The 27,476-nt window shown below is 44.6% G+C and overlaps 1 protein-coding gene across 2 annotated transcripts in view; it reads right to left on the bottom strand.

Annotated features, from left to right (window-relative positions):
- The window catches only part of SP4 (Sp4 transcription factor), a 105,652-nt gene that overhangs the window by 25,136 nt on the left and 53,040 nt on the right, over positions 1-27,476 (bottom strand). For both annotated transcript variants that reach the window (XM_085631594.1, XM_085631593.1), the window contains exons 4-5: positions 25,421-25,652; positions 25,037-25,236 (exon numbers count right to left, since the gene is read on the bottom strand). In XM_085631594.1, coding sequence (XP_085487720.1) covers positions 25,037-25,236; positions 25,421-25,652 — 432 coding nt within the window. The remainder of the gene's footprint in view (positions 1-25,036; positions 25,237-25,420; positions 25,653-27,476) is intronic.

Below are 27,476 nucleotides of genomic sequence, written 5' to 3'. Positions count from 1 at the left end.
CGCTACTTTCGCGAGGTGGAGAGTCTGCAGCGACGCTTGTTCTGGGAGGGTAGGCCGCGTATCGCCCTTGCGAAGCTGACGCTCCCGTGGTACGACGGGGGGGGTCGCCCTCCCGGACATCAAACGATATTACTGGGCCTCCCAGCTGGCTGCTATAAACCACGGCCTTTATGGGCCCGCTCTTAACCCGGCCTTTGAAATGGATAAACTATTACTGCCGGGTGGGGACTATAATCGGGCGCTTTATTCTAGATCGCTCGATGCACGTCTGACGGGCCCTACGCGGGTCGCGGTACGGGTGTGGCACGCGGCAAACTTGGCGATGGGGTGGAAGGATCGGTTGACCCGGGCAACGCCGCTGTATGCATCTGAGCGGCTGGGCTCCCTGTGGACCTCGAAGGGCTTTGAGAAGTGGGATATGATAGGCATCAGCAAGGTGGGCGATCTCTGGACGAGGGGGGGATTCAAAACGTTCGATGTGCTGCAGACTGAATTCCAGTTGCAGGACAGGGAGTACTTTCGATATATTCAGGTCAGTCACGCGCTGTGCTCCGTATTCCCGGATGTTGCCTCCATCCCGGAGTCTTCCCCTCTGGAAGATAGAGTGCTAGATGGGCATGTACCGGACGGCACGATTTCATTGATTTACAAAAAGCTCATCAACGATCGCTCGGGACTGCTGACTAGCCTTCGTGAGGTGTGGGTGGCCGATGGACTGGAGCTGGATGACGAGGATTGGGTGTCTGCGGTGGCCTCCCCGAAAGAGGTGGCCATACCGGCTCGCCTTCGCTTCGTCCAGCTCAAGATACTCCATAGGGTCTATGTTACGGGGCCGGGTCTGATGCGTATGGGATATGCCGTGGATGGGTTGTGTAAGCGTGGGTGTGGTTCTTTAGGGACCTTCCTTCATATTTTGTGGGAGTGCCCGGAGGTGGCGCGATTCTGGCGTGATGTGCACGCGGTGTTGCAGGCGGTCACGCATGTGACGCTGCTTCCCGAGGCGAGGAGATGTCTGCTAAATGTGTGGGAGCCGACTGACTATTCAGTGCCGCAGACGTGGTGGGTGACTCTGGGATATATGGTGGCCAAACGTGACATTGCGCAATTGTGGGGTTCCCAGAGGTTGCCAACGGTCTCGGCGTGGAAGGACAACATGGATTGGTGTATGTTTCGGGAAAAGGTAGTGTATGTTGCGAGAGGTAAGCCTGGGAAATGGGTGAAAGTGTGGGGCCCCTGGAACACCTACCGTGGCGGAATTTGTACCCCGCCGCTGACGCCTGATCTGGCACTGGTCCCGTCTCCTTAGTCTGCTTGTCGCCTTGGTTCTGGGCTTTGAGTCCACTTTGTCGCCTATCCCCCCCCCCCCCCGCTATTCCTGTGGATCGGTAGGGTCCTCCCCAGGGGAGCTCATACTGTTGCTTTGACTTTTGGCTAAATAAAAATTGAACCGCCATGTGGAGGGTCCGGACGGTGTGGCCGCCAACGCTTCTTTCAACTCCTGTGACCTCTCTCACGCTGCAGCGACTGTTTACTGACTGTATTCTATGCTCATACTGTTTGCTAGCGGCCGGCCCGAAGGTTGTAGGCCCATCTTTGTATATCTTTTGAATTCTGTAATAAAGGTTTCAAAAAAAAAAAAAAAAAAAAAAAAAAGGGAGAATAGCATGTTTGCCATTGGTTCCTTCTCCAAATTAGGATCTAATTTGCTAATCTAGGACAGCTGAAGAACAAGCTACTTACAGGTGGATTCTCTATCAAAGAGTAAATACGAGTGGTTGCACTGAAAGTGTCTGAGATTTACTCTAACAATTTTCTCAATGTGGAGGGGAGTAATGACTGTTGGTAAGAAGGCAGTCTGATTCCTCAGCACAAATCTCTCCTTGAAAACGGTGGTGTAGAGTGGTTGCACTTAAATTGCCTGAGGTTCACTCACTCAATGAGTTGAATTAATCCCAATGAGGAAGACAGCCTTCAAGGTCAGGAGATGCAGCGGGCAGCTATGCACTGGCTTGAAGGGTGCACACAGAAACAAATGCTAATACAAAGTTAAGGTCCTATTGTGGCATCACAAATGGTTTGGGAGTAAAAATGTGCCAAACCCGGAACAAATCTCAATGAAACGGGTGACTTGAACAAAGAAGGTTGGTTGGCAAACGTACAAAGGCCCAACAAATGACCTTTCATAGTGCCCATCGCTAGGCCTTAGGCTAAATACAAAATAAACCACAAAAGGAAATGTGGTTACAAATTTGTCGCAGCACCTAGCATAAATTGATTTAGTGCAAGAGCACCTGGTGGCAAGGATAACATTCACCACTATAGTCATCGAATCAGATGCAGCCTATTTCTACAGCTCAGTGTCTACATATTTTAAGTGTAGTTGAGGCCATTAAGATTATCATTTTTCATTTTCTTCAGAATTCGAGACAGGAAGAGTACAAGCATTCTGTGTTCCATTCCAGACGGAATTTGTCTCCTTAAGAGTGCTCTTGTGGAAAATTGAATGCGCAAAATTATTGGCACTGTGCATTCTTGGCGGTGGCAAAAAGATCTAGCTAAGTTTCTCCCGACAGTTAGAAGACGCTCTATGCCACCTCCGGAGGTAGACACCACTCATGATCTGGCAGACAAAATATACTCCGTTCATCCACTCTGGCATAGAGGGACCTGGCAAGGTAATTTGCAAACAGGAAGATGCCAGGGCGCTTCACCTCCCAAGAGGGAAAACCCCTTGGCAAGGACCCAGAACCTCACTCCTCCCTGCTTTAATGGACAATCACATGGCAGTGGTGCTGTCCGTGAGAACCTTCTATATCCTCCCCTTAATGAATGGCAGGAAGGCTCTCGGAGTGAGACGAATGGGCCAGCAGGTTGAAACCAGAGTGCTCAGATCTCCACCTTCTCCACTTGACATCCCCAGACCAGTGTGTCAGATTTCACCATCATTTCTGAGTGGGAAAGGGTGAGGGGCCAGCCGCTGGACCAACTGTGTTTGAGTAGTCTCCTCCAAGACCTGAATAGTGTCAGAAAGGTTGTCTTGATGCTAGAATCACTGGAACTTATAAGTTCCATTGCAGAGCACTTATTTTCCAACTGGCACAGTTTACAAGGAAGATGTAGAAGGTTAAGACCGCAGAGCCACTCTGACCATAATCCAGGATCAAGCTTGAAACATCACGATCATAGTGCATATGTCCTTTCTTCGCTGCTGCAGAGCAAAAGCCCAGAACTTCACTGTGTCCAGAATTGCAGCGATGAATGGAAGTTTCTGCAAAGGAATCAGGTGGGATTTAGGGTCGTTTACAGTAAACCTCAACAATGTCAAGAGATTCGCAATTGTCTGGAGGTGGTCCCGGACTGACTGTATCGAGCCGGCCTTAAGTAGCCAGTAGTCAAGGTATACAGAGTCCCGACCTCCAAAGATGACCAGCAATCACCACAATCACTTCATGAGCACCTGGGGGCGCTGGTGAGGCGGAAGGGGAGCACAGCAAACTGAACATGCTCTTGGTCCACCTCGAACCACAGAAAACACCTTTAGTACTGCAGGAAAGTTATAGAAAAATATGTGCAAACACAAGTATATGATGACCGGATCTCTGAAAATATGTGCCCTGCAAGTTCAAAGATTTCATCCATTCACCTGGGTCCAGACCAGACAGGATCTGTGCCAGCGTGAGCATAGTGAATTTGTGCTTCCGATTGACAACATTCAGGGGTCAAGGATATTCCCCTATCCTGTTTTCGGTATGAGGAAATAGCGACAGCCATTATTTTTCTGAGTCCAGGATCCTCTTGGCGACACTCTTGGAGAGCAAGATGCGTACCGTCTGTTGCAGTTGGACAACCCAGCCCCTTCTGGCTCACACACTGTCTGTTAGACCTGCCCCCAAGACTTGAAACAACTGAGTTGCCTGCTGCATCAATGACTGGGAAGGTTGTCCCTGTCTAAAGGCCAGTCCCCTATAATAGCCACTGAACTTCTTGAACTGATACAGAAGCTGTTCAGTAAGGTTCAACAGCCACAGGGAATGTGCCATAGCTCTGTTGTCCTCAAAATGTTCCAATGCAGAGCCCGCCTTCTCTCCAAAGAGGCGGGACCTATCAAAGTGCATGTCCATCAGGAAAGGCCCGTACATCAGCTGAGAATCCAGTGGCTCTCAACAATGTGCATCCATGAAGGGAAATCCATGATATCTAGGCCTGAGTGTATAATGTATTCGAATGCGACCAAAGAGGCCGTATGATCTTCTGTGGCCTCTGACAAAGTCTTGCAGGCCATGTCCCAAATGGCATGTGTGTAGAGGCCCAGCAGGCATACTGCGTTCATCAATAGCACGGCCGGACTCGAGGAAGACCCATCAGGAGTAGTTGGAAATGAGTTTGGATTCACTTGACTGATTAAAGCCTGTACAACAAGGCTCTCTTAAGCAGGGTATTTGGTTAGCAAATCAAGGTCGCCTGTTTCCAGTCTATGTCCCATGACCACCTACATATTCACGGGGTGAAAGAACATGGTTTCAAACAAGTAGTCATCAGAGTATCTGTGGGGGCATAATTAAATGGAAATAGAGGCTTAGAGGTTTCTGGCCAAGTAATGCCCTTCTCAATGAAGGGCAGCTGTAACATAAGTACCTCAGCTGTACTTCGAACAAACGGTGATAATTCAGTATTTTCTTCTGTTGGTGACCATGGTGAGTCAAGCTCTGTCTAAGGTGAGGCATCACGCCCGCTGACATTCTGTAAATGAAGGTATAAGGCAACATTATAATGAGGAGGAGCAAATCATCCCCTTCACCATCATCATCAACACCCTGAGGTGCATCCAACTCTTGAAAATAATCAGTCAGAACCACAACAACAGAACTTCTGCTGGTAGTTGTGACATGGAAGAGGCACAGAGTTAGGGTCAGGCTGAACGACGACCAGTTTTGCTTTTGTAATTTTACAGTCAACATTGGTCTAACTCAAGCCAATGATTCAGGGCCTGGAATTGACATTGGCACCAGATCATCCTCCAGGGTGGGTGGCATCAGCACTGCTGCCGGAACCAGCACAGATTAAGGGGCTGGACTGGAAGTCTGTACTGGAGTCAGGACAGCTCAGTAAAGGGTTCCAAGGATACAGACGGCCCCAGGGAGAAACCCACTGGAAGTAACCTGACTGGATGCCTCTGTGTTTCTGTGGGGCTCAAAGATGTGTCAGAGGGAGTAAGACATGCAATGAAAATGTGCAGCCCGGTCTCTTTGTAGGCCTCAATTTGCTGCAGGGTTTACATTTGCCCAGGGAATTCAGGGCAAATTAGGCTCAAATGAGGAATCCATTCTGTGGCCGGATATCTCAAAGGAGTGCAACTTACATTGCAAGGCTCTTGCACCTTCACTTTGGTCAGAATGGCGGGATGGGGTAGAGATCTTCTTTCGTTTGGACTTGGACTTACCAAAGGATTTCAAATTGTGGGACTAGTACAGAGTCTGGGCCTGCCACTTGGAAAGGGAGTACGACTTATCTGAAAGCATCGAAAACTTCTTTTTTTCAGTGACCTACAACTTCACCTCCTGCCCGTGTATCCGTGTATCGCCTTTGGGTGCATGCCAGCACACTCATCATTCAACCTAGAGTTGTGTCCGAGTATCTGCTTCCTGCAGCCACAGCATTGCTTGTAACCTGTCATTTTAGGTAAAGATATTTTTCCAAGCACACTGTCAAACCATTTGGGAAGTTGTTGGAAAACACAGAAAATTGGTAGCAGAGCTCTATATTCGTATTGGAAGGCACAGAATGAAAGCAAGGGATGTCAGTACACAGGTGTGGTGCTCATATGAGACCCCACTCCGTTACTTTTAAGGAGGTCTGGAATTAATACAGAGTCGCAAGACTCCCCTTAGTGCACCACAGGAGCACTGCTATGAAAACTCTACAGATACAGTTTCTGAGATTATGTGTTTAACCCCTGAAAAGCCATTTCTCAAATGGTCTTAAGGGGTGGCTGGCTGCTTGCTTAATTGAAGAGTCAGAAACGTAGTGCCGTACCTAGCAGTACCTACATTTCTCCTCTTCAGGGAGCCAGTAATCCAGTTGAACCTTTTCAAATAATTGTAGTTCTTCTAAATTGTACAGGCCCCATATCCTTTTGCCTTCTAGGCACTCTATTACATTTTTACCCTTGATAGCTGGTGTGAAGTCGAGGTTGCCTATAAACAATTCTGGTGGGTTTGTGTACTTTTGGCAGTGTATAAAAATACAGGATGACAGAGTTGTTATTACACAGGAAGTGCCCTTTATGTCAGGCTTTTATCGGAAAGAGGGAACTACTACAGTATCCTTCCCCGGGACTCAACCCCTGAAATAAGAACAGAAATAGCCACTCTAGTGGAGGAAACAGTGAACAATGACTGGATTTCACAACAGGAAGGGCTCTTCCTGTGTAATAACAACTCGGTCATCCAGTATTTTTATACACTGCCGAAAGTAGACCTCCACCAGGCAGACCAATAGTGTTGGGGAGTGTTGGGGATCGGTTCAATACTTGAACTGCTGTCACAGTTTTGTGATTTTGTTCTTCAAACCATTGGTACAGAAAATGGAGGCATATGTGCAGGACATGAGAGGTCTTAAACCTAGTCAAGGACATGACATTTTACCCCAACAAAGGAATTCCTGGTAGGTTTGGACATTGAATCACTCTATACCAACATCCCTCAAAGAAAAACACTGAGGGTGGTAGAGGATTTACGGTTTGCACAAGACTGGACATACAGTACCCCAAGATCTTTCTATATTAAACCTAGCAGAAATTGCATTGACTAAAAACCTTATTTGTGTTTGAGGGTACCATTTACCTGTAGACGCATGGGACATCAATGGGGAGCACATTTGCCCTGAGCCTGGCAGGACAAGATGTGCCAGCAACACATTTTCACTCATGACAGCCACTGGTCGGACCACATAAAATTGTGGGGACCGGTTATTGATGATGTTCTGCTGATCAGGAAGGGTGACAAACTATCGTTAAATGATTTTCTGCACTGGCTCAATAGTCGTAACCCCTTATTACATAACACAAACTAATATACCGTTTTTAGGTCTCGCCTGACCCAGCGCATGCGCTGGTCTGGCGAGACTTATTGAGAGGGCTCCAAAAAGTGCTACCAGGCCAGCCTAGAGCCACAGTGCAGGTGTGCGGGCGCGCGCGCCGCGCTTTACCGCCATTACTTTCGGTTTTGCGGGCGCACGGCCGCTTTTCATAGTCAATAGGTCTCGCTTTTGGGACCTTATAAGTATTTAGTTATGCAACTGTTGCATGGCTAAACACTTATAAGGTCCCAAAGGCGAGACCTATTGGCTATGCCAATGCTTGTTGCATTTGTTATTGAACCCAGGGAAGGAATATGAACTACTCGGGTTTTCATAAATCCACGGATAGAAATGCCCTTCTATTATTCAATAGCTTTCACCCCAAATCTGTTAAGGAGAACCTACCGGTGGGTCAGTTCTTCCACCTGCGTGGGAATTGCTCAGACAGAAGAGATTTTCTAAAGGAATTGATGGACTACCTGAAAAACTCTGGAAGAGATTATCCAGATAGGGTGATAAAAAAAAGCACAGAAGACAGCATCCAACTGCAATAGGGAAGCCCTCTTGGAAAAAACTGAAAAACCTAGAGTGAGGAATAGAATTTGCGTTACCACCTTCAATACCGCATCAAATAATATGAAACGCATTGCACTAAAAAACTGGCGCATTTTGAACTCTGATGACCTAAGGCTTGAAAACCCCTTTTTTTCCTTTAAGACAAGTGCAAACATGAGGGATGTTGGATCTCCCACCAGTAACAGGACACACTAGAGGTGGCACCTGTGATGTGTGTAACCTCACCAAAGATACGAAAAGTATTGACATGGGTTTAAAATATCCATGGGTGCAGAAAAAAAACATACAAACTGCAATTCGGAAAATGTAATGTACCCGATAGAATGTCCCTGTAGTCTCTTATATAGAGAGATGACAGCACATAAAGTAAAGATATGAATCATGGAACATAGAAGCAACATACGCTGTCAGAAAACCATGACAAACTTTACTACACATTATCTGGAAGAAAAACACATGGTGGACGATATCTATTGGACAGTGTTAGATGAACCTGATATTCAGCGCAAGACATCAAAAGGATCCTGCTTCTCAGGGAACAGAAATGGATATACAGGATCTGGAGTAATGTGAGCAGTTTATGAAATCCAGGGGCACTCACTCAATAATGATAAGGATAATGTTACCCAGTAAGCATCTGTTCATGGCATGTAGAGCTGTAGATGCACATGCTTTGCATACTCCTGCCATCTAGTGTTGGGTCTGGATGTTTGCAAAAATTTGTTTTTCCTTCTTAGTCTTTCCAGTTACCAGGTAAGGGAACTCCTCCTTTCGGTTATAGTGCGCATGGGCATCGACTCCATTGTTAGATTGTTTTCCCACAGAGGGTGAGAATGGAGTTAGTAAGTGTAGAAGAGAGATGTCCATGCGTATGCATGTAAAGTAGGAAACTGCAACAACTATAGGTACTCAGAGAGGCGGGTGGGCACATGTGAATCTACAGCTCTACATGCCAAGAACAGATGCTCACTAGGTAAGTAACATTATCCGTTCGAGGCATGTGACCTGTAGACCACATGCTTTGCATAGACTATACAGCTGTATACTCCCAAAGCGGTGGCTAACCTGTAGCTGTTGCCGTTGTTTGAAAAAGTGTTTTAAGTACTGCCTGGCCTACATTAGCGTGTTGCCTAGCTAACAGATCTGCATAATAGTGCTTGGTGAATGTGTGCGGTGTAGACCATGTTGCTGCCTTAAGAAGGCCATAGAAGCCCCTATTCTGCGAGTGGAATGCGCTCTAGGGGAATTATCAAAGTTCTTTTCGCTTTCACATAACATGTCTGGATACATTTTACGATCCATCTTGCAATGCCTCATTTAGATATGGGATTGTGGATTTGTAATCCTTCCATAAAGGCTTTATTTCACTGGTACTTTGAATAGAGATAAGGGTTGTCTGTTTTGTAAGTATGCAGCTACTGCTGCTAGATGTAAGCAAATGGATGTATAGGCTAGTCTAGATTGCTGTAAATGTAACAGATGTTTTGCACAGAAGTTGCAAGAGAATTGATATTGTTATTGTTGCAATAGATAACAAACCATTTCCATTTTGCTGCATAACATGCCCTAGTAGTAGGTTTTCTGGCCTCTTTTAGGATATTCATACAGTCTGGTGGTAATTGTAAATAACCAAACTCTATGACTTCGGAAGCCAAATCGCCAGGTTGAGTTCTTTGGGATTTGGATGTCTGATTTCTCCATGGCTCTGAGTGAGGAGACTGGAGTTGAGATGCAGCTTTTGGTGTGGAACTACTGAGAGCTGCAGCAGGGTGGTGAACAAAGGTTGACGTGCCCATGCGTGAGCTATGAGAATTAGTTTGAGGGATGTTTGTCTGAGCTTCTGAACTACAATAGGAATTGGTGGGAGAGGCGGAAAAGCGTAGGCAAATATCCCTGACCAGTTCATCCATAGGGCATTGCCTTTGTAGAGCGGGTATGGGAACCTGGAGAGAAAGCTTGGTTATTTTGCCTTTTGAGCTGTGGCAAACAGGTCTATGTCAGGAAATCCCCATTCCTGAAAATATGGGAGGAAAATTTGGAGATGAAGGACCCACTCGTGGATTTGCTGTCTTGGTCTGCTGAGAAGGTCTGCAATATGATTGTTTACTCCTGGAAGATGTTCTGCCAGGAGATAAATCTTGTGATGTATAGTCCATTTCCAAATGGCAGGTGCCAGGCGTGACAGTTGGAGAGAGTGTGTCCAACCCTGTTTCTGTATATAATTCATAGCTGTCATGTTGTCTGTACGGAATAGGACAGCTTTCCCTAGGAGGTGAATTTGAAAAGCTCAGAGTGCTAGAAACACTGCTAGTAGCTCTAGGTGATTTAAATGGAGACCCTTCTTCTTTAGACTCCACAACCCTTGGATTGTGTGATTGAGTAGGTGAGCACCCCAACATGTGAGCGATGTGTCTGCTGTTAGCACTATCTGTGGAACAGGGTTGATGAAAGGCCGCCCTTTGGATACAATTTGCGGATTCCACCATTGCAGAGAGCGATGAGTGCGGCCATCCACCAACACTAGATCAGTCAACTGACCCTGCGACCGGTTCCGATGACTTGCTAAGCATTCTTGAAGGGGACGCATGTGAAGTCTTGCGTGGGGAACAATTACGATGCAAGACACCATCATTTGTAGCAGTTGCATAAATACTCTTGCTGGTAATGATTGGTTTGGCTAAAACGGAGTGAGAAGGGACTTAATACTGAGAATTTTGGCTGCATTGGGAGAGGCTAGAGCTCTTTGAGTTTCTATGGTGGCTCCCAGATAGGTTTGTGTGCTTGAAGGCTGTAGATGAGACACGTTCACTGTCAACCCTAATTAAGGGTTGATTGTGTTGGAGACACTATTGGTAAGTGCTGGCTTTGAAAAGCCAGTCATCCAGAAATGGGAAGACATGGACGTGCTGTCTTCTGAGATGAGCTGCGACTACTGCCAGGCATTTGGTAAATACCCTGTGAACAGTGGTGACTCCAAACAGTAGTACTTTGAATTGGTAATGATGTCCAGCTATCATGAATCGGAAGTATTTGCGATGAGCGGGATGAATATGAATGTGGAAATATGTGTCCTTAAAGTCTAGAGTAGACAAAGTCGCCCTGCTGTAGAAGTGGGAGCACTTGTTGAAGTGTCGCCAAATGGAAATGCTCTGACAGTATGCAGTGATTTCATTCTCTGAGGTCCAGAATAGGTCTCAAAGAGCCGTCCTTTTTGGGAATTAGAAAATACAGGAAGTACACGCCTGACCCTTGATATCGTAACGGTACAGGCTCTACGGATCCTTTTAGCAGGAGAGACTGGACTTCCTCTTTGAGCAGGTCTAAATGTTCTGGTGACATTTTGTGAGAGCGGGTGGAATGTTGGTGAGCTCCAGGCAATAACAATGTTGGATATTACTATCACCCATTTGTCTGTGGTTATGGACTGCCAAATGGGGAGGAATTGTAGAAGACATCCCCCGACAGGTGTTAAATGATCGGGGGGAAGTGTATGCAAGTCACTGTTTGTTAGGGGAGGGGGGATTGCGTGGTGTAGAACCTTTGCCCCTACCTTTGCTGTTGTTACCTCTGTATCGTACTCTAAAGAAGTCTCTTGAAGAGGATTGATTGTTGCCTTTGTACGAGGCAGCCATATTGTCTGAGGATATGGTCTTGGACCCCCCCCCCACGATAGAAGGAGCGACGAAAGGAGCCCCGATTGGGAGACTGTAGTTCTCCCATTGACTTAGCCATTTCTGTATCTTTCTTCATTTTCTCAAATGACTTATCTACTTCAGGCCCGAAGAGATGCTCGTTGTCAAATGAAGTATTTAAAATGGATTGTTGGACTTCAGGTTTAAAACCAGAAATTCTCAACCATGCGTGCCCTCTCAGTAACACACTAGTGTTGTTTTTTCTAGCTGCGGTGTCAGCAGCATCTAAAGCACACTTAATAGAGGAATTGGGAGATGAGCTTTCCTCCTTGCTCTGAATCCTGAGCTTTAGCCTTGTGCTCATCTGGGAGATATTGGAGCAATTGCTCCATTTCGTTCCAGTGTGCTCTATCATACCTGGCTAGTAGGGCCTGAGTGTTGGCAATGCACCAATAATTTGCTGCTTGGGCGGCTGTTCTTTTACCAGAGGCATCTAACAATTTTGACTGTCTGGAGGGGGGGCATACCCCGAAGTTTCTGGATTGCCCGTTTACGGGCATTATAAACGACCAAAGAGTCTAGTGGTAACTGTCCTTTAATAAAAGCTGGATCAGATGGAGCAGGCTTAAATTTTTTGTCTATTCTGGGGGTGAGAATACGAGAACGAACCGGGTCTTTGAATATATCATCGGCATGTCTCATTATGCTTTTGAGCATAGGTAGAGGCTGACTAGACCTTTGTGTGTTACTGAGCTTTTCAAATAAGTAATCTTCCTCTAGGGATTCCTTGTGTAATTATACCCCATGATATTCTGCAGCTCTAGCAAGTAATTCTAGATATCCTACATTATCATCAGAAGGGGAAGGCTTTGCAAGGTAAAGGTCTGGGTCACTGTCTGTGGGAGAATCTTTGTTGTAGTCTTTCCTGGGATCTACAGGTAAAATATTATCCCCACCATCTCCATCATTATAGTCATCAGGTTGTGGTGGTGGAGAGTTAGTTAGTGTAATAAGTACTTTTTCTAATGGTGGGGAAGGTGGTGTAGGGGAATGAGGAGGAGGAGGAGGAGAGGGTTAGTACCGACATTCTTCCTCTTCAAAGGAATGTGATAATGTGTGTCGTCTGACCGTGGATTGCGCTTCTGAGGTAGTTTAGTAGGAACATGTCCTGTATCTGGATTAATATTAAATTCCGTTTGTTTTGGGTCAGATTTGGGTGGTGGAACGTCGAAAATCAGATCCTGCAGCTTCAGAGGAACATTTTTCGGTTTCGGCACCAAGGACTTCGGTGCCGGGGTGGAATGACTTTTCGCCGTGGAAGATTTCAGTTCCAGAGCGGTCTTTTTGGTGTCAGGTGTTTCGGCTCCTAAGCAGTTTTTGGCTTTGAGCCTGAAGGTTTCGGCTCAGCGCCAGACTTTGGCCAAGTCGATCCCGAGCCAGAAGGCTTAATAACATGTTTCGGAGCCAAGCCAGAAGGTGGGGCGTCAGAAACAACTTCTCGGTATTGACTGTGGCCCGAAGGCAGGGGTGGAACCGAAGCCTTTTGCTTGGTCTGAGTTGGATTTTGGGGCAAGGGGTGTTTAGTACTCATGGGACGTTGACCTTGCAGTATGTTGTCTTCCATCTCGGAGTCCGATTCCGGAATGGATACAAGTTCTTCCTGTTCTTCTTCAGCCCCTTGTGCATCGAATTCTTCTTGCTCGGATCCTTCACCGAAGATGTCCGGCATGTATTAGATGTTTTGGCTTTGCATTTCATGACGTCGAGCCAGACTATCGCGGAGGGTTGTGTTCGATCAAAGCAATCTGCACGGGTCTCAGTCCTGTTCGTTGTGCTCCGGAGATAAGCACAAGTTGCACACTTCGTGTGAGTCGGTGCACAGATGCTTCGAGTGGCACCGTGGACAGAATTTGAATGGGAATCTGCCCCGAATAGGAGCATCCAGCCCCGGTTTAATCTCCGTTTGAGTTGCTGTGACAGTCTCCTATCGCCGCTACACCAAGGCCTCGGTTCTATGCAGTGACCATGTTGCTGCTGCACCAATAACCTGAACACGCCATCTTCTCTCAAATACAGGGAATTTCTCAGCATGCGATCGCCATACTGAGTCTTCTAAGGCTGTAGAGTCTTAGATGGCACTAGATGGAAACTCTCACAAGGGTGTCAATGCCGAATTTCTGAGGGCCAGGGACGGAGGTACTGGAAACACTTCCTAACTTCCCATCATCTTAGGTTCGCCTCCTACACCAGTTATGTTTTTAAGTACTACTTCATTCTTCCTACACAGCTACTCAAAGACACAGAATCTGATCTGTACCATTAAGTGTTTAAAATAGCTAAAAGGTCTACAAACATACTGGATCCAATGACCACCTCAGATCAGCATGTGATAGTTTGCAAAATATACTCTTTTAAAAAACATTTTATTGGCATTTTGCATTATAAAAATTGCAGGATGACACCACAAAGTAAGGCACATCCTACAGATCATGATATATTCTGTTTGTATATAAACTCTATATATCTCTCAGTTAACTGATGTTCCATATATCTTGTGTATAATTACACCTCTTGAAACCTCAAGCTCAGTTCCTCTGAACCAACCCCCACATATCTTTGGGTATTTCTGTGGGCATCCCATAGCTTTTTAGATCAAAACCCCTAGGGTCATTCGAGTGGGCTAGTCGCTTCCACTATACCCCAAATAGCTTGTGCACCAATTCTAGCTATAAGCAATCTAGCAACTAATAAACCCATCCACAGTGAATGCCCTCTTATATATGTTGGCTTCCAAGCCTGGCGCGATGTGGCATAATGCCAGCTTTGGGTCTTTCATCCTAGTATCTCATTCAGTGTACGATAGACTACCTCCCAGAACGGTCTCAATTTACAACAATGTCATATCATATGCATTAAATCACTGAACTGGTTGTTAAAAAAATCTCAATACATTTATACTCGGTACATCAGCATTACAAGTAGCCATGTCTGGCTCTATGCTTGTAAAATGGGGCCCTAGATTTATTTAATTTCTCAAGACAAATAGCTTGTTTGTTTTGCAATTTCTTTACGAATTTGCTTAAAGATATGGTTTGTGGCTGAGGCTCCTAGACCTACTGAGCTCACTATATCTCAGGAAATGTCTGACAATAGCAAGCCCATGGATAGGACTTATCTACATCAGTGGTCTAAACCTACTTCTAAACTATCTCTTTAGCAGAGCTTGTGTTCACTTTCAAAGTCCCAGCAGCAGGAACTGCAATGCTCTAGAGACTAGAAAATGACTACATCAAATTTCAAAGATCCTTCGCCACATGTCTGGAAAACATCTATTCTCAAAGACAGGCCTCCCTCCTCAACTGTAAACTACATTGTCCTTGTCTGTTGTCTAACAGCATCCTGTATGTTAACCCAGCCACTCTTACTTGAGACATCTTCGTGTGGGTCCAGATTCCGGTACTCTCCATCAGTGCTGGAGGATGGACAGGTTGCCCATCTCCTAGGTGAGGAATTTTATTGTACCACCTGATCTCTCCCTCTAATATGTATCCTCACTACCTAAAGGTCTCTGAGGGTATCAAAGGGCAGTTAGCAGCACGTCACAAAAACAATAATTAAATAAAATAAATATAAGGGAGAGAGTTGCAGGTCTCTGGAGAGTGTGTGGAGCTACGTTTTGACTGCTAATTAAAGTTTGGACTCCAGCTGGGGCTGTTCTGTTTTCTTGACCTTTCCAATAATGGGATGTTGGAAGGTACAGTGGGGCAACGAGGAATGGTAAAGAGCAAACCCTGCTGAATAATTTGCAGGACCCACTTGTACTAACTTATCGTCTGTCGGCCTGTCAGAAAATGTCAAATCCTGCCTCCGACATGGTGACTGTGTGCCATAAAGGGCATACTAATGATGCTTCGAGATGTGGCAGGTGACGGGAGCAGATTACTGGGTTGGTGGGGTGAAATTGCTGTACTGGCTGGATCCACAGGCGATACTGAAAGCCCCTACCATAACCACAGTGTGGGCGACATCCGTGATGCAGCTGGTGCGGAGGAACAGATAGGCCCGAAGGAGCGCGCTGTTGCCCTGCTATCATTAAAGTGCTCCAGGGCTATCTCTCCTTAATCCCCAAAAAGACAGGACCTGTCTAAAGGCATGTATAAAAGACTGGCCGGCACCTCATTGGAAAAGCCAGTAGACAACATCCTGTGCCTGCGAAGGGCCACACTTGTGCCTATGGCTCTATCAAGAGAGTCTAGGGTGTCTAGCCCACAGCCAATAGTAAACTTCGCTGCATCACAACTGTCCTGCATAGCCTGAGAGAGGATGGCACAAGGTTACTCAGGAAACGTAGGTAACACCTGGGCAACTGAGTCCCGCAAGGCATGTGTAGCAGTCCATGCGCCAGCTGCCATTCACAGAATGAAAGGACAAACTTGTGAATGAAAAGCCCTTTTTTCAAAGGTCTCTATCCTCTTCGATTCGCAGCCAGGGGGAGTAGACCGGAACAAATTTAAGTTAACGTTGCAGGCCAAAGCTTTCACCATAAGGCTCTTTGGAGTGGGGTGCTGGGTGAGAAAATCTGGCTTGCCCAGATTAGGGCAATAGAGTCTTGCAGCCTGCCGACTGATAGACCAAGGTTTTGCCATGGTCCCCAAAAGTGTGTCTGTAAGAGCCACATTAAAAGGACGTATGGGTTCAGGAGAGCTGTGGATCAAGAAACTCAGCCAGAGTCCACACAGCCATTGCAAAGGAGGCACTTTTTTCTGTACAGGTTCCAGAGGCAAAATAAATCCAGTGTCCGGGGAAGTATCCAGACAACTGGCATCCTGGAGCTCCTAATACCAGCTGTCCCCATGATAGGGTTGGACAAACTCATCTTCAGCATCATAGCCAAAATTATCAGAATCTGTGCCAAACAATTCATGTAGGACATGAGCTGTTCCGGAACGCAAGGCCACAATATTAGAATCTGGAGGGAGGCTAAAAGGCTTAACAGCGCCCAGCCTCAGTCAAGGTCAGGATGGCATTGTCTGAATGTCGGGCAGCGCTATGGTCTGGCAGTCGGCGTCTAGAGTAGATGGCACCAGCATCGCCGTTGGTGGATTGTGTAACTGGATGGGTTGTGCAACTGGGGAAGAGAACTGGTGGCGAGGTCGGTCAGGAACCCAGAATAAAACCAGAGGGCCCAACTGGTGCCAACGGAAGATCCAGCAGAGGAAGCAGAGTTGGGATGTCTTGCAGCTCCAAGGGGGTCCGCTGCCGTGTCCGAGGAAGCTGGTAACATGCCAAAAAGCCACCACATGGCTTCCTAGAATTCCCTGCTTTGCAGACGGCCCTGAAAATCCAGGATGCGTCGGAAAAGTGTTGGTATCAGCTACGAAGGGAACAGCTTCGGGATGAAAAAGGGAGGCACAGTGAGCCCCTCAAGCCTTCTCTGGTGTTCAAAAGTAGCAGGACAGGGTTGAGTCCCACTTAGACTTCTTGTGCTTTTTATTCGACTTACCCCAAGATTTGGACCACATTGATGTTCGGTCACCACTTGGAGTGTTGCGGTACTTGGCTACGAACAGCTTTGCTTCCCGATCCCAAATGGCGCAGTCATTGCAGGCCTTGGAGTCATGGTGGGGCCCTAGGCAAACCATGTGCAGTTCAGTAACAGACATTTGTTTGCAACATTCCCCACATGTTTTAAACTCTGTACATTTATGTGGAGACATTTTTCTAGCACACTACAGAATTTTTTTAGGAAGAAGAAATCAAAAAGTACAATCTCGAAAAAGACGAGGGGTAGCTCCGTATCCACATCTGTTTGCGCTTAAAGAAGACAACTGATGTCTGAATAGGGCCCAAGCATCACTTTTGGACCTGAGCAACAACGGTGCAGAGCTGCATGGCGCCGTGCAGCTTAAGATTTTCAGAATCTAGTCTGATGCCAAGGGAAATACTCAAAAGGTGAGGAATCCGTGGACCTCGAGAAACAAATTCAGAGACCTGTTTGAAGTCTTTTCATTTAAGATTATGAAAGGACACAAAGCTATAGAGCGCAGAAGAGAAAATACTTATCTAATTGTTAACCAGGGAATTGTCCTTATGAGATAGCACTTGTTTAGGGATAAATGACTGCCCCGAAGGCTAAACTCCTAAGCGATTTTTGTTTTCTAGAAATCCCCTTAAGTACTGAATGACAACCAATTTTGAGGATGAACCGCACGTTGATCTGCACACTCAAGTCTTAAAATAGATTGAAAGCTATCTGCAGATCCTGCAGTACTTTCTGATTGGAGTCGGCCTTGGGAAACCAGTCGTTCAGTTAAGGACTGACAGTGAGAACTCTAGAGGCAAGGCTGCTACCTCTACCATTAATTTGGAAAATGTTTGGTGTGGCTGTTAACAGACCAAAAAGAAGTATGTTGGTTTTGGTAGGTTGTTTTCAATTTTGAAATTGGAAATCTTTTGTGCATTTTACAGTCATGGATGTCAAGAGCATCCATACCTGCTACCTCAAAGCCAAGAGAATGTTCTCCAGTCCAGACCACATTCTTCTCATAAGAAAGGGGCCAATATGGCTTTCCTGTGCAACATCTCCTTGAAAGGCAGCTACATGGTTCACTCCACACACATTAACTTAACACTACTATGTGGATGTCCCAGCTTGCCAGCAAGCCAGAGTTGGCCAAATGGTTCCTAAGAGTTTATTTCAAGCATCTGCACCATCCACTGGCTGACCACTGTTTAAAGGAGTACTGCTTTACAGTCTGTGCAGAGCATGTGTATCTACAGCCAATCATGCTACCAATTGATAGCCGACGCCCAGGACATATTGTTTGGGGTCAAGGACAATAGGTTTATATGTTTATTTTGTCTTCGGGACAAGTAGGCCCAACCCCCTGTAGCACAAACCCTTTGGCTGCCAGTTTACACTAAGACAATATGGATCAAGGAAGGGAATTGTCTGCTGCTAAGGTAATATTTGTGCCCTTATGTTAATGCTATTTGAACTTGTATTTATAGTTCATTAATATAAAGCCTCTATTATTAGGGTGAGTGCTCAGAGGAAATATTGTAGCTCTACGCTGCACTACTGACAATGGTTTGTGTATACAAATGTGTACATGTTTGCTAAGTTTAAAAATGTGAAGCTACATACAATGCTCTTGAAATGCTATCTAATAAGATGCAAATATCTACAGACGCTTGCAAGCAAAATTGACGATTCTTTATTGCAACTAGGAAAAAAAAAAGTTTTTGCTAAATTTCTGGAAATTTCAGGTACCATTTCTTTGAAGCATCAGTTAGTAAAATGTTTTGATACATGCTAGTATTTCTCAAAAAATATTCATAACGGAAAATTTGTGTAATCAGTTTCAACAAGATTATGGGAAACATGAAAATAAACCGGCATTGGCAATTGGTGGTCAGCGTTTTGGTTTTGTCAATGCGTGTCTTGTTTTGACATGGTTTTTGTAATACTTTATTTATTGTTGTAGGAGCTGCCGGACCCTCGCCATTATATCAAACATTGGTAAAATAAAAAAATATTTTTGGCCTCCAAAAGTACACATTGCGACAGCAGTTCCTGGCAGTGAACAAAACTTTGTGTGCTGATATCCTTCTTGTGAAAGAGCAGAATCCTGTCACAGTGAAAGCCGCCAATAAAGCAAGAGATACACTTTCAATAAAAATAAAAGATTTTGGCTAGCACCAGACCGAATTAGATGCCCATTTCTTAATGAAAATCACAATGGTGCATCCATGATATATGCCCATGAATTCGTGCAGATTTACTGCTTTCAAGAAATCACAAAAATTTACAGAAACAGGCCTCGATATCCCACTTCTAGAAAATATTTGTGAACCCCATTTTAGCATGTCAAAATAGGCATGTGAAGATTTGCTCATGCAAAAATCTATTGAGTGGTAACAAGTTCACTTTCCCTCCAACCACTTTTTCTCACAACCCTGGAAGAAGTTTTACTTCTGCACTTGTCAAGTGGTAAATTTCCAACCTTCCTCAGTATGGGTTAAGAAAAGAGAAGATCTGCTGAAAACCCCTAAAACATGCAAGTTAGTAAGTTTCAGACTCAAAAGGGCATTCCAGCCCTGGAACTATTGCTTACTGCTACCTTCAATCCCAGTATGCGGATCTACTGAAAGGTGGCAAAATAAGGGAATTGCTAGTATTCAGACCTTACTTTAGTATGAGCCCTGGCATAATCAGAGAGGCTATTGTCAGTGATCTCATATAATGAGACGGCTGCTATAATTTGTTGCCGCACTACAGGGCACCAAACGGGACAAGTGGATTTTGTTACAGGACAAGTACATTTAAGAAGCAAGCTGGTAGACTTGGCATCTTTGGCGTGGTTTCCCCTGACTTTTTGCCTCTACCTACTGTATTTTTGATGCTGTGCTGGCTTTCGTTTTTGCTGGCTCAGATGCTTTGGGCACTTTGCCACTGCTGATCTGTGTCAAAGTGCAAGTGCTTACAAAGCAAACACAAGGAGATGATGGACGGAGTGCTGAAACTTTTCAAACACTCACCCCCAGTCACAGATCTGGGTTGAATCCATCATCATTCTTTAGCTCACTTTGCCACCCCAGTTCAGACACAGCTATATGCAAATCAGTCTCGACCCTGTGCCTCATGGGAACAATCCAGCCGGAACTGCCAAGCCATGTCTTCCCTGGACCGGAAACAAGCATCCTGGGACCGGTTTCGGGCTAACAGCTAAGTGCAAGGGCTCCCTGTGTAAATTGTTATTACAATTGGTTCTCCCCGATTGGCATATTTGATTTACTGGCAAGTCCCCAGTAACGTGCATGGAGTGTGCCAGGGCCCGTAAATCAAATGCTACTAGTCAGCACTGATTGTGCCACCCATATGAGTAGCCCTGAAAAGGTATCTCAGACCTGCCACTGCAGAGTCTGTCCGCAGTTTTAAACTATCATGTCAACCTGACAAGTGCACCCACTTGCCAGGCCCTAACCTTCACTTTTCTTACATGTAAGGCACCTCTATGATAGGCCCAAGGTACCCCCATGGGCAGGGTTCAGTGTATGTAAAAGGCAGGACATGTACTGGTGTGTGGGACATGTCCTAATAGTGATATACTACCAATTTAGTGTTTCACTATTGAAAGGCTGTCTGTCCCATGGGATGGAATGGGAAATACTTTGTACCATCTTACAAGTATAACATTCCATTGGGGCAAGAATTTAATAACACGTTCAGTAAAGATGTTTTTTAAATTGTGTGTTTGAAAATGTCTCTTTTAGAAAGTAGACATTTTCTTGTTTAACCATTCTGCGTGCCTCTGTTTGTGAATGGACTGTTGGGGTCTGGAGTGACAGGGGCTGGAGATGTGCATTCACTGTAGACAGCCACTGGGGCTTGGGGGGGTGGAGGTAGAGGAGTGCCTGGCCCTTTCTGGATGACTCCGAGCTGAGCAGAATGGGATGTGGTTGCATTTAGAGTAGTGGGAGGAGATTTCCTTGTACCTGAATAGGGCCTGTCTCCCTTGCACAATGCTGTTTCCAACCCCTGTGGTCATACCGCACCAGTGAGGACAGAACTGGTTTGGACTGGGCTCAGAGACCCTTGCACACACAGAACAAAGACAAAACTGGGTATAAGTAGTAGACATTAAACCCCACAACTTTAGATCAATTCTGGACTCAAGAGGAACCTTTACCTCACTGAAGAGCAGTGAGGAGGAGCACTGCCCCTTTGCTGTGTGGGGTTGGCTTGCAGTTGCTGTTTCTGCCAAGGAAAGGACAAAGACTGGAACTTTGCAGTGCACCTGCTTGAAGAAGAATCTCCAAGGGCCTGTGTGTGCTGGCTTCCTGTTCTGAAGTCTCAGGGACACAAAGACTTCACCCCCAGCTCTCCTGAACTCTGCTGCTGCTGCTGAGAGGTCAGACAGGCCAGGAGGTGCCTATTCCAGTTTGGGGCCTCTGGAGGTTGTTCCTGCTGTTGGGAGCTGTAAGAAACCTGAAGAACTGAAGAAATCAACGCATCACCCTTCTTGCAGCTGTTTTCCCGACACAGCACCGCCGTGAGAGAAGAAGCTCCACACATCACTGCGCTTCTGCAGAGACGACGCAGCGCCTGTCGCGGCTGCTAGAACCGACGCATCGTGGGATCGCGGCCGAAGAAACTGATGCAGTGCTGATTGCCGCCGCCTTAACGATCGCCATATTCAAAACATAATACCTCTGACACCATTGATACCAATCTTATTTTACACCAGTTGGATTTTTTATTTATCCCTGGGTTGCAATTGAATACACATCAAACGTAGTTTTTGTCTTCACCAAGGCATGTTGTCCCTGTGCAGGGCTTGCTAGAAAACTAGCCTGTTACTTAGAATAGTGTGTAAATTATGTACAAGAAGAAATAAATACTCAAGACATATAAACCATAATTACATTAAACTTATATCTGTACATTTCTCAAGACAAACAACTGTACAATTTACAAACATAAAACTGTGCAATTCTACAGGCAAAGGATAGTCCTACTCCTTTCCTAAATGGAAGTACGGGGACTCCTTACATTAAAGGTCCTCACAATACACTAATTTTTTATAAGCCAGTGAGAGGTCGCCTCAAAGTTCGAACCCAGAGTAGGGCCGTGCAAAGTGAGCTCTAAGCTGTCAAAAGTTCTGGACATAGATTTGTCCTGGGTTCTTTAGGCTCGCCCCTCAAAAAAGTATAACCAACGCGTTTCGACCTTCTGCGTGGCGCTTCTTATACCAGAGGTCTTCATCAGGGTGGATGTTTGACAAGGAGGACTGGTGGTACCAATTCTGGTCTTTAGATGGCGTGAAACTTCTTGGTTCTACAATCGATAATGGTCTTGGGTTGAGAATCCTGGCGTGTGGCTTAAGTCGCGGCCTTTGGGGGAATCACCCCATGCAAAAGCTTCTTCTCGTCCCCTGACTGAGATCGAGCGGGAAGCGGCGGAGCAACGTACTTCGCTCGGGCACTCGTATAGTGAAGGGGCCTGGAGCAGGGAATACATTTCTATAGTTCTCACGCTGCCAGTCTCTCGCAGTGGTCCTTCGATCCAGCCGCGGAAGCTTTTGCATGGGGTAACCAAAAACTACGTTTGATGTGTATTCAATAGCAACCCAGGGATAAACAAAAAATCCAACTGGTGTAAAATAAGATAGGTATCAATGGTGTCAGAGGTATTATGTTTTGAATATAGTTTAGGATTCTCACCCCTATACTCCCTAACAGAATCATTCCCCTGTTTTTTTATCCACCTTAACGATCGCCAGCACATCCTGGATTTCCACTTATCGCACACGTGCGGCACGTTTTCCTGATACATGACTTGCAGACCAGAACCGTGTTGGAGTCAATGCATCACTTCCCTCTACAGTCCAGATTCGAAGCATCACTTCTCCTGAGTGCAGCAGAACTGTTGCATCGCCTCCCCGAAGACTCAGGATATGATGCATTTCTTTGTTTCTCAACGCTTCCCTACTCTGCAGCGGTTTAGCCTTGTGAATTTTGATGCATCTACAGGTACTTTGTGTAGAATCATGCAGCCATAGTTTTCTATGGACCAAGTTGCTTGAAACCTTTTAAAAGTCCTATTCTTATTACATGTATGTTGGATTTTTGACGTTTTGGTCTGGTTGAGTTTATATAAAGATACTTTATTTTTCCTAAATTGGTGTGGTATCCATTTGTGGTGTTATCAATGTATTACTGTGTGTTTTGAGTACAAATACTTTACACATTCCCTGTGGGATAAATCAGTCTGCTCGTGCCATGCTACCCAGGGGGTGAGCAGGGGTTATCTAAAGTGTATATCCCCCTTACCATGACTAGAAGCAAGGGTCCCTATTTGGACAAAGGTACGTAGCTCTGCCAACTAGAGACCCCCATTTCTAACACAACCTGCCCCATGGAGAAGTAGATATTTTATTAAATTCCACAGCCCTGCTGTGAGCATCTGTTCATAGCATGTAGTGTTGTAGATTCACATGCATCCACTTGCTTTCCTGAGTCAGTAGTTGCTACAGATTTAGTTCCTTTCGTGATACACTTTCACGAATTGTCATCAGGATGTCCTACACCCTACTCCATCAGTCAACTTACTCGCTGTGCGAAAAACATCTAACAATGGAGCCGATACCTATGCGCATTACCAACTAACAGTGGAGTCGCTATACGTTAGGACTCAAAAGACTTCTACAAACAAAACAAGTAGCGGACGTCTGAGCCCAACACTACATAGCAGGAGCATCCAGAGCATGTGTGCCCACAGCCACATGTGCTGTGAACATGGAGTTACAGAAATTCTTAAAGAGACCATATACAACTTTTATTTTGTCTAATGAAAGAGTTTAAGATTTTATCAAAATTAGAAAGGGTAGTAGTGGTTTAAGAACTGTACATCTCAGAATTTATAGTATAGGGAATATATATAAGACTTGTGAACCATATATGGAAGGAGCTATAGTGGTACAATAGCACCTTACTATCATAGGTGCCTTAAAACATGTCGATATACAATACCTCCATGAAAACGAGAGAAAATATTTAGTACCAAAGCACTCAAAAAGTCCAAGAGTAATTTTAGTTATCACAATTATTCCCATACATGTTGATTCAAATGAGACGAAAACCAAACGTTTGTCATCAGCAACGTGCATTCAACAGAGAAACAGCCAACACGTGTTTCGCGGTGACTTCTTCAGGGCTGTAAGTACATATACAAAAAACACACATTTTTTTTACAATATTTTCCAATGACATTACAATTTTTCATGAAGTGGAAGTCACCGTACTTGTCACCACCAAGAGAGAAGGGATTTGAATCAACATTTATGGGAATAATTGAATTTGATAACTCTATAGGACTTCTTTTTGAGTGCTTTGGTACTAAATTCAGTCTCCGATTTTACTTTCTGTTTTTCAATCCTATAAGATGGCTAGACAATTGCGTTTTGACTGAAATGTATGTTAGGACTCATTTTTCTTAATCAGGTTCATCTTCAAAATGATAAAAACTAAAAGAAAAAGGTTTCCTCCTTAAGGCAGATTTCTAAAATACACTGTAAAATATGTACTGTGTATTCAACACTTATGTGGAAATACTGTATTGTTTATAAATACAAGACAGAATCCCATGATAGTCAAGAAGCGTGGCAGCACCAGTACTATCCCGCAGCTAGATAGCCACTGCTTCATAATACAGTGGTGTAAATCTCCACAATGGTCTCCCATAACATTCTGTAGTGGGGTAATAGGAAATACTTGCTCTGTCCAGGATTCACACAGGATGCAATATTTTAATAAGGATGTAACATTTTAATAATCAACGAAAAACTAAAAATAACGCTTTCCTTTACCATATAATATACAGAGTGGATCTAATGTCTACATTACTGGAAAAGCAGTAACTGATTGTGAATATGTTTCAGTACCATAGGTACAAAGAAAGCCAAGAGCTTTTGGTTTCTCTTAGTTACATGTGCTATACATGTGGTTTTAATGAAAGTTTAGGGCCTTCTTTCATACTACAATGCAAAGAAGAACATGCACAGCTACATAACAAACATCTGACCCTGGAGGCATGTAATAAGAGGCCAGTAGATAAGAGAACAAACTTGGTTCTCTTTGCCCTTTAGCAGTAATTCTTACAATCAAGATCTCGAGTTGTTTCTCATCACATTTATTTGAACTGTAAGTTCAAAAACAATATACTTAAATTAAATCTGAGACATTCCCACCTGTGTGAGTTCTTCTATGCCTCTGAAGCTCATCACTCCGTGTAAATCTTTTGCCGCAATAAATCCAGTTGCAAACAAATGGTCTTTCTCCCGTGTGCCAACGTAGGTGTGCCCGTAAATGAGACGTCTTGCCATAAACCTTTCCACATCCCTCAATGTGGCATATGTGTTGCTTCTTTTTTCCTGGTTCATTAGTGCTTCTAACAAAATGAAAAAGTTAAACCTAGTTTAGCCTAATAAATGTAAAGTTCATAATTAAAATAAAACAGTGATCATAACCATTAAAGCAATGCATTCAAATCAACATCAAATGTATTAATTGCGTAAATAACTGTTTAAGCAAAATAAAGAGACATAAACGTCTACAAATGAGTAGATGTGTACCTTCCTTCACCTTCCCGGCAGTTCGGACATGAGCATGCAACTCTTCTGAGCCTTTTGCCAGGTGTTACTTCCTGGTCTGAAGATTGCTGGGACTGCTGCAATTGCACTTGGGCGATCTGGTCTGGACTAAGAGCACTAATTGTGGCATTACTAATTCCCCCAACTGAAACGGTCACTGGGGTTAATGTGGCTTGCTGCAGTTTCAATCCTCCTTCCTGTCCTTGCTGTTGACCTGTAAAATAGTAATTATCAAAACTGATACAATAGAATGTCGAACTTTTTGCAAAATCTATGAAACGTCAGTCATTTGCTGTAATTCCAATTTGTGCACGGCCTCCATTCTCTGGCTGGAATAGGACTTCTACTTTAGAAGTTAAAAATATGTGACGCTAGTAGATATCGTGTCTTCCTAAGCATCCTTGGTCCTAGTGCTCTACATTCCTTGCACGTCATAATTAATGGTTATGAATTTCAAACAGTCATCAAAAAAACCGTGAAGGACATTTGTGGGCTGTGCATGGTAGGGTAGAGTTAGTTAAGGAGAACTGCTAACATATTTCATTTAAAGACTTAGTTAATTAAAACAACTGAAGTACTGTTCATACTGTAAATACGGATCTCTTCTTTTTAAAACACGACAAACTAGAAGACACAGTGGGAATAAAGACAGTTTATGTCAAGCATCATTTGAATATATTACTCAGACTGTGTGGTCCCAAGCACATGCTGTCAGCCATGCACTCAAATGCAAGTAGGTTCGCCATTTTTTCATACTCTGGAAAAATTTATGTATTTCTAGAAGTTCACAGAAGAAACCTCTATTCTGTTCTACAGGGCGATAGCACCTTTTTGGAAAGTATTCCTTTTTAATTCATAACAATAAGAGAGATGTGTGATTCTATCCAATGGTAAAGAAAAAAGTCTAGAAAACGCTCTAGTGATAATCTCATTACTGTCAACCAGCTCAAATAACTTGGACGAGAAAGAAACTATGTCAGTTCCCTTTGGCCAAAGAGTAAAAGTTAGTCAAACAACAAACTCCTAAATCTGCCCAGAACAAAACTCTGAATGAAAGCAAGAAATGTGAAAGACCTGTTTCCAAGCCTATTGTAGATAAAGGCTGCGAGTGTTCTGGTGTAGTCCGGGGCTTCTTGGTATTGGGATGGGCGAGAACCGACGTTTACTACTGGTGTTCCAGGATCGAAAAACAAATGTATTTTAACAGCACAACCAAGTTACTGTTTTGGGGTAGCTGTCTATCTAAGTGTCACAACAGCAACGTGGCAAGCAATACTTGATATAGAGGAAGAGATGAAAACTCACATATAGTATGATTTTTATTTTTAAATGTATTTATTGGGTGTTCCATTAAAAACAACATTTGCAGCAAGGTATGCCTTCCCAAGATACACTGCTGGCGAGCATGCCATGTAAACACACATTGATGTAGCAAAATTGTAGAGTGGAATATACAGAGTATGCGTATATCAACAAAGATCATGAAGGATTTATTGGTATGGGCTGGTGAGTACTACTTACACCCTGCCGCAATGTAAACTGGGGGTGAGAATAGGAACTGGGCATGTAATAGAGATAGCGGTGGCAGGCTGAGACTGTTGAGAGAGAAATGCGTAAACCTAGGTAGATGTGCTTGTTGAGATGGTGTTACTAAGTGCGGCTGGGCAGGAGCTGCAGCTGAGTGGGTCCATGTTGAGAGGAGGGGTGGGGATAGAAGAGAAAAGCCTCCCAGGCAACCCTTCCTGTCGTACAAACTAGGGAGGGCAAGAATCAGCACATCAATCAAGGTCTTCAGATATGTAGTCCAACACGTGCGCGTGGCAAGTGATGACCACTGGTTTGGCCAGCATGGTTCACAGGGGGAGATCATCATTTCCCACCTCTTGAAGGATGTACACGCTAATATTCTCACATTATTGTGTAATCTCATGTTCTTTTCTTTTCTCCTATGTCTATACTTATCTATGTAATTATGGAACCTGTAACTCACTGATCCTCATGTAAGGCGCTCTGATACCTTCGGGTCTAGACAACACTA

Source organism: Triturus cristatus, chromosome 10 (assembly GCF_964204655.1).
Source record: "Triturus cristatus chromosome 10, aTriCri1.1, whole genome shotgun sequence".
Lineage (NCBI taxonomy): Eukaryota > Metazoa > Chordata > Amphibia > Caudata > Salamandridae > Triturus > Triturus cristatus.
The sequence above is the reverse complement of the archived record's forward strand: the minus strand, read 5'-3'. Positions and strand labels throughout refer to the sequence as shown.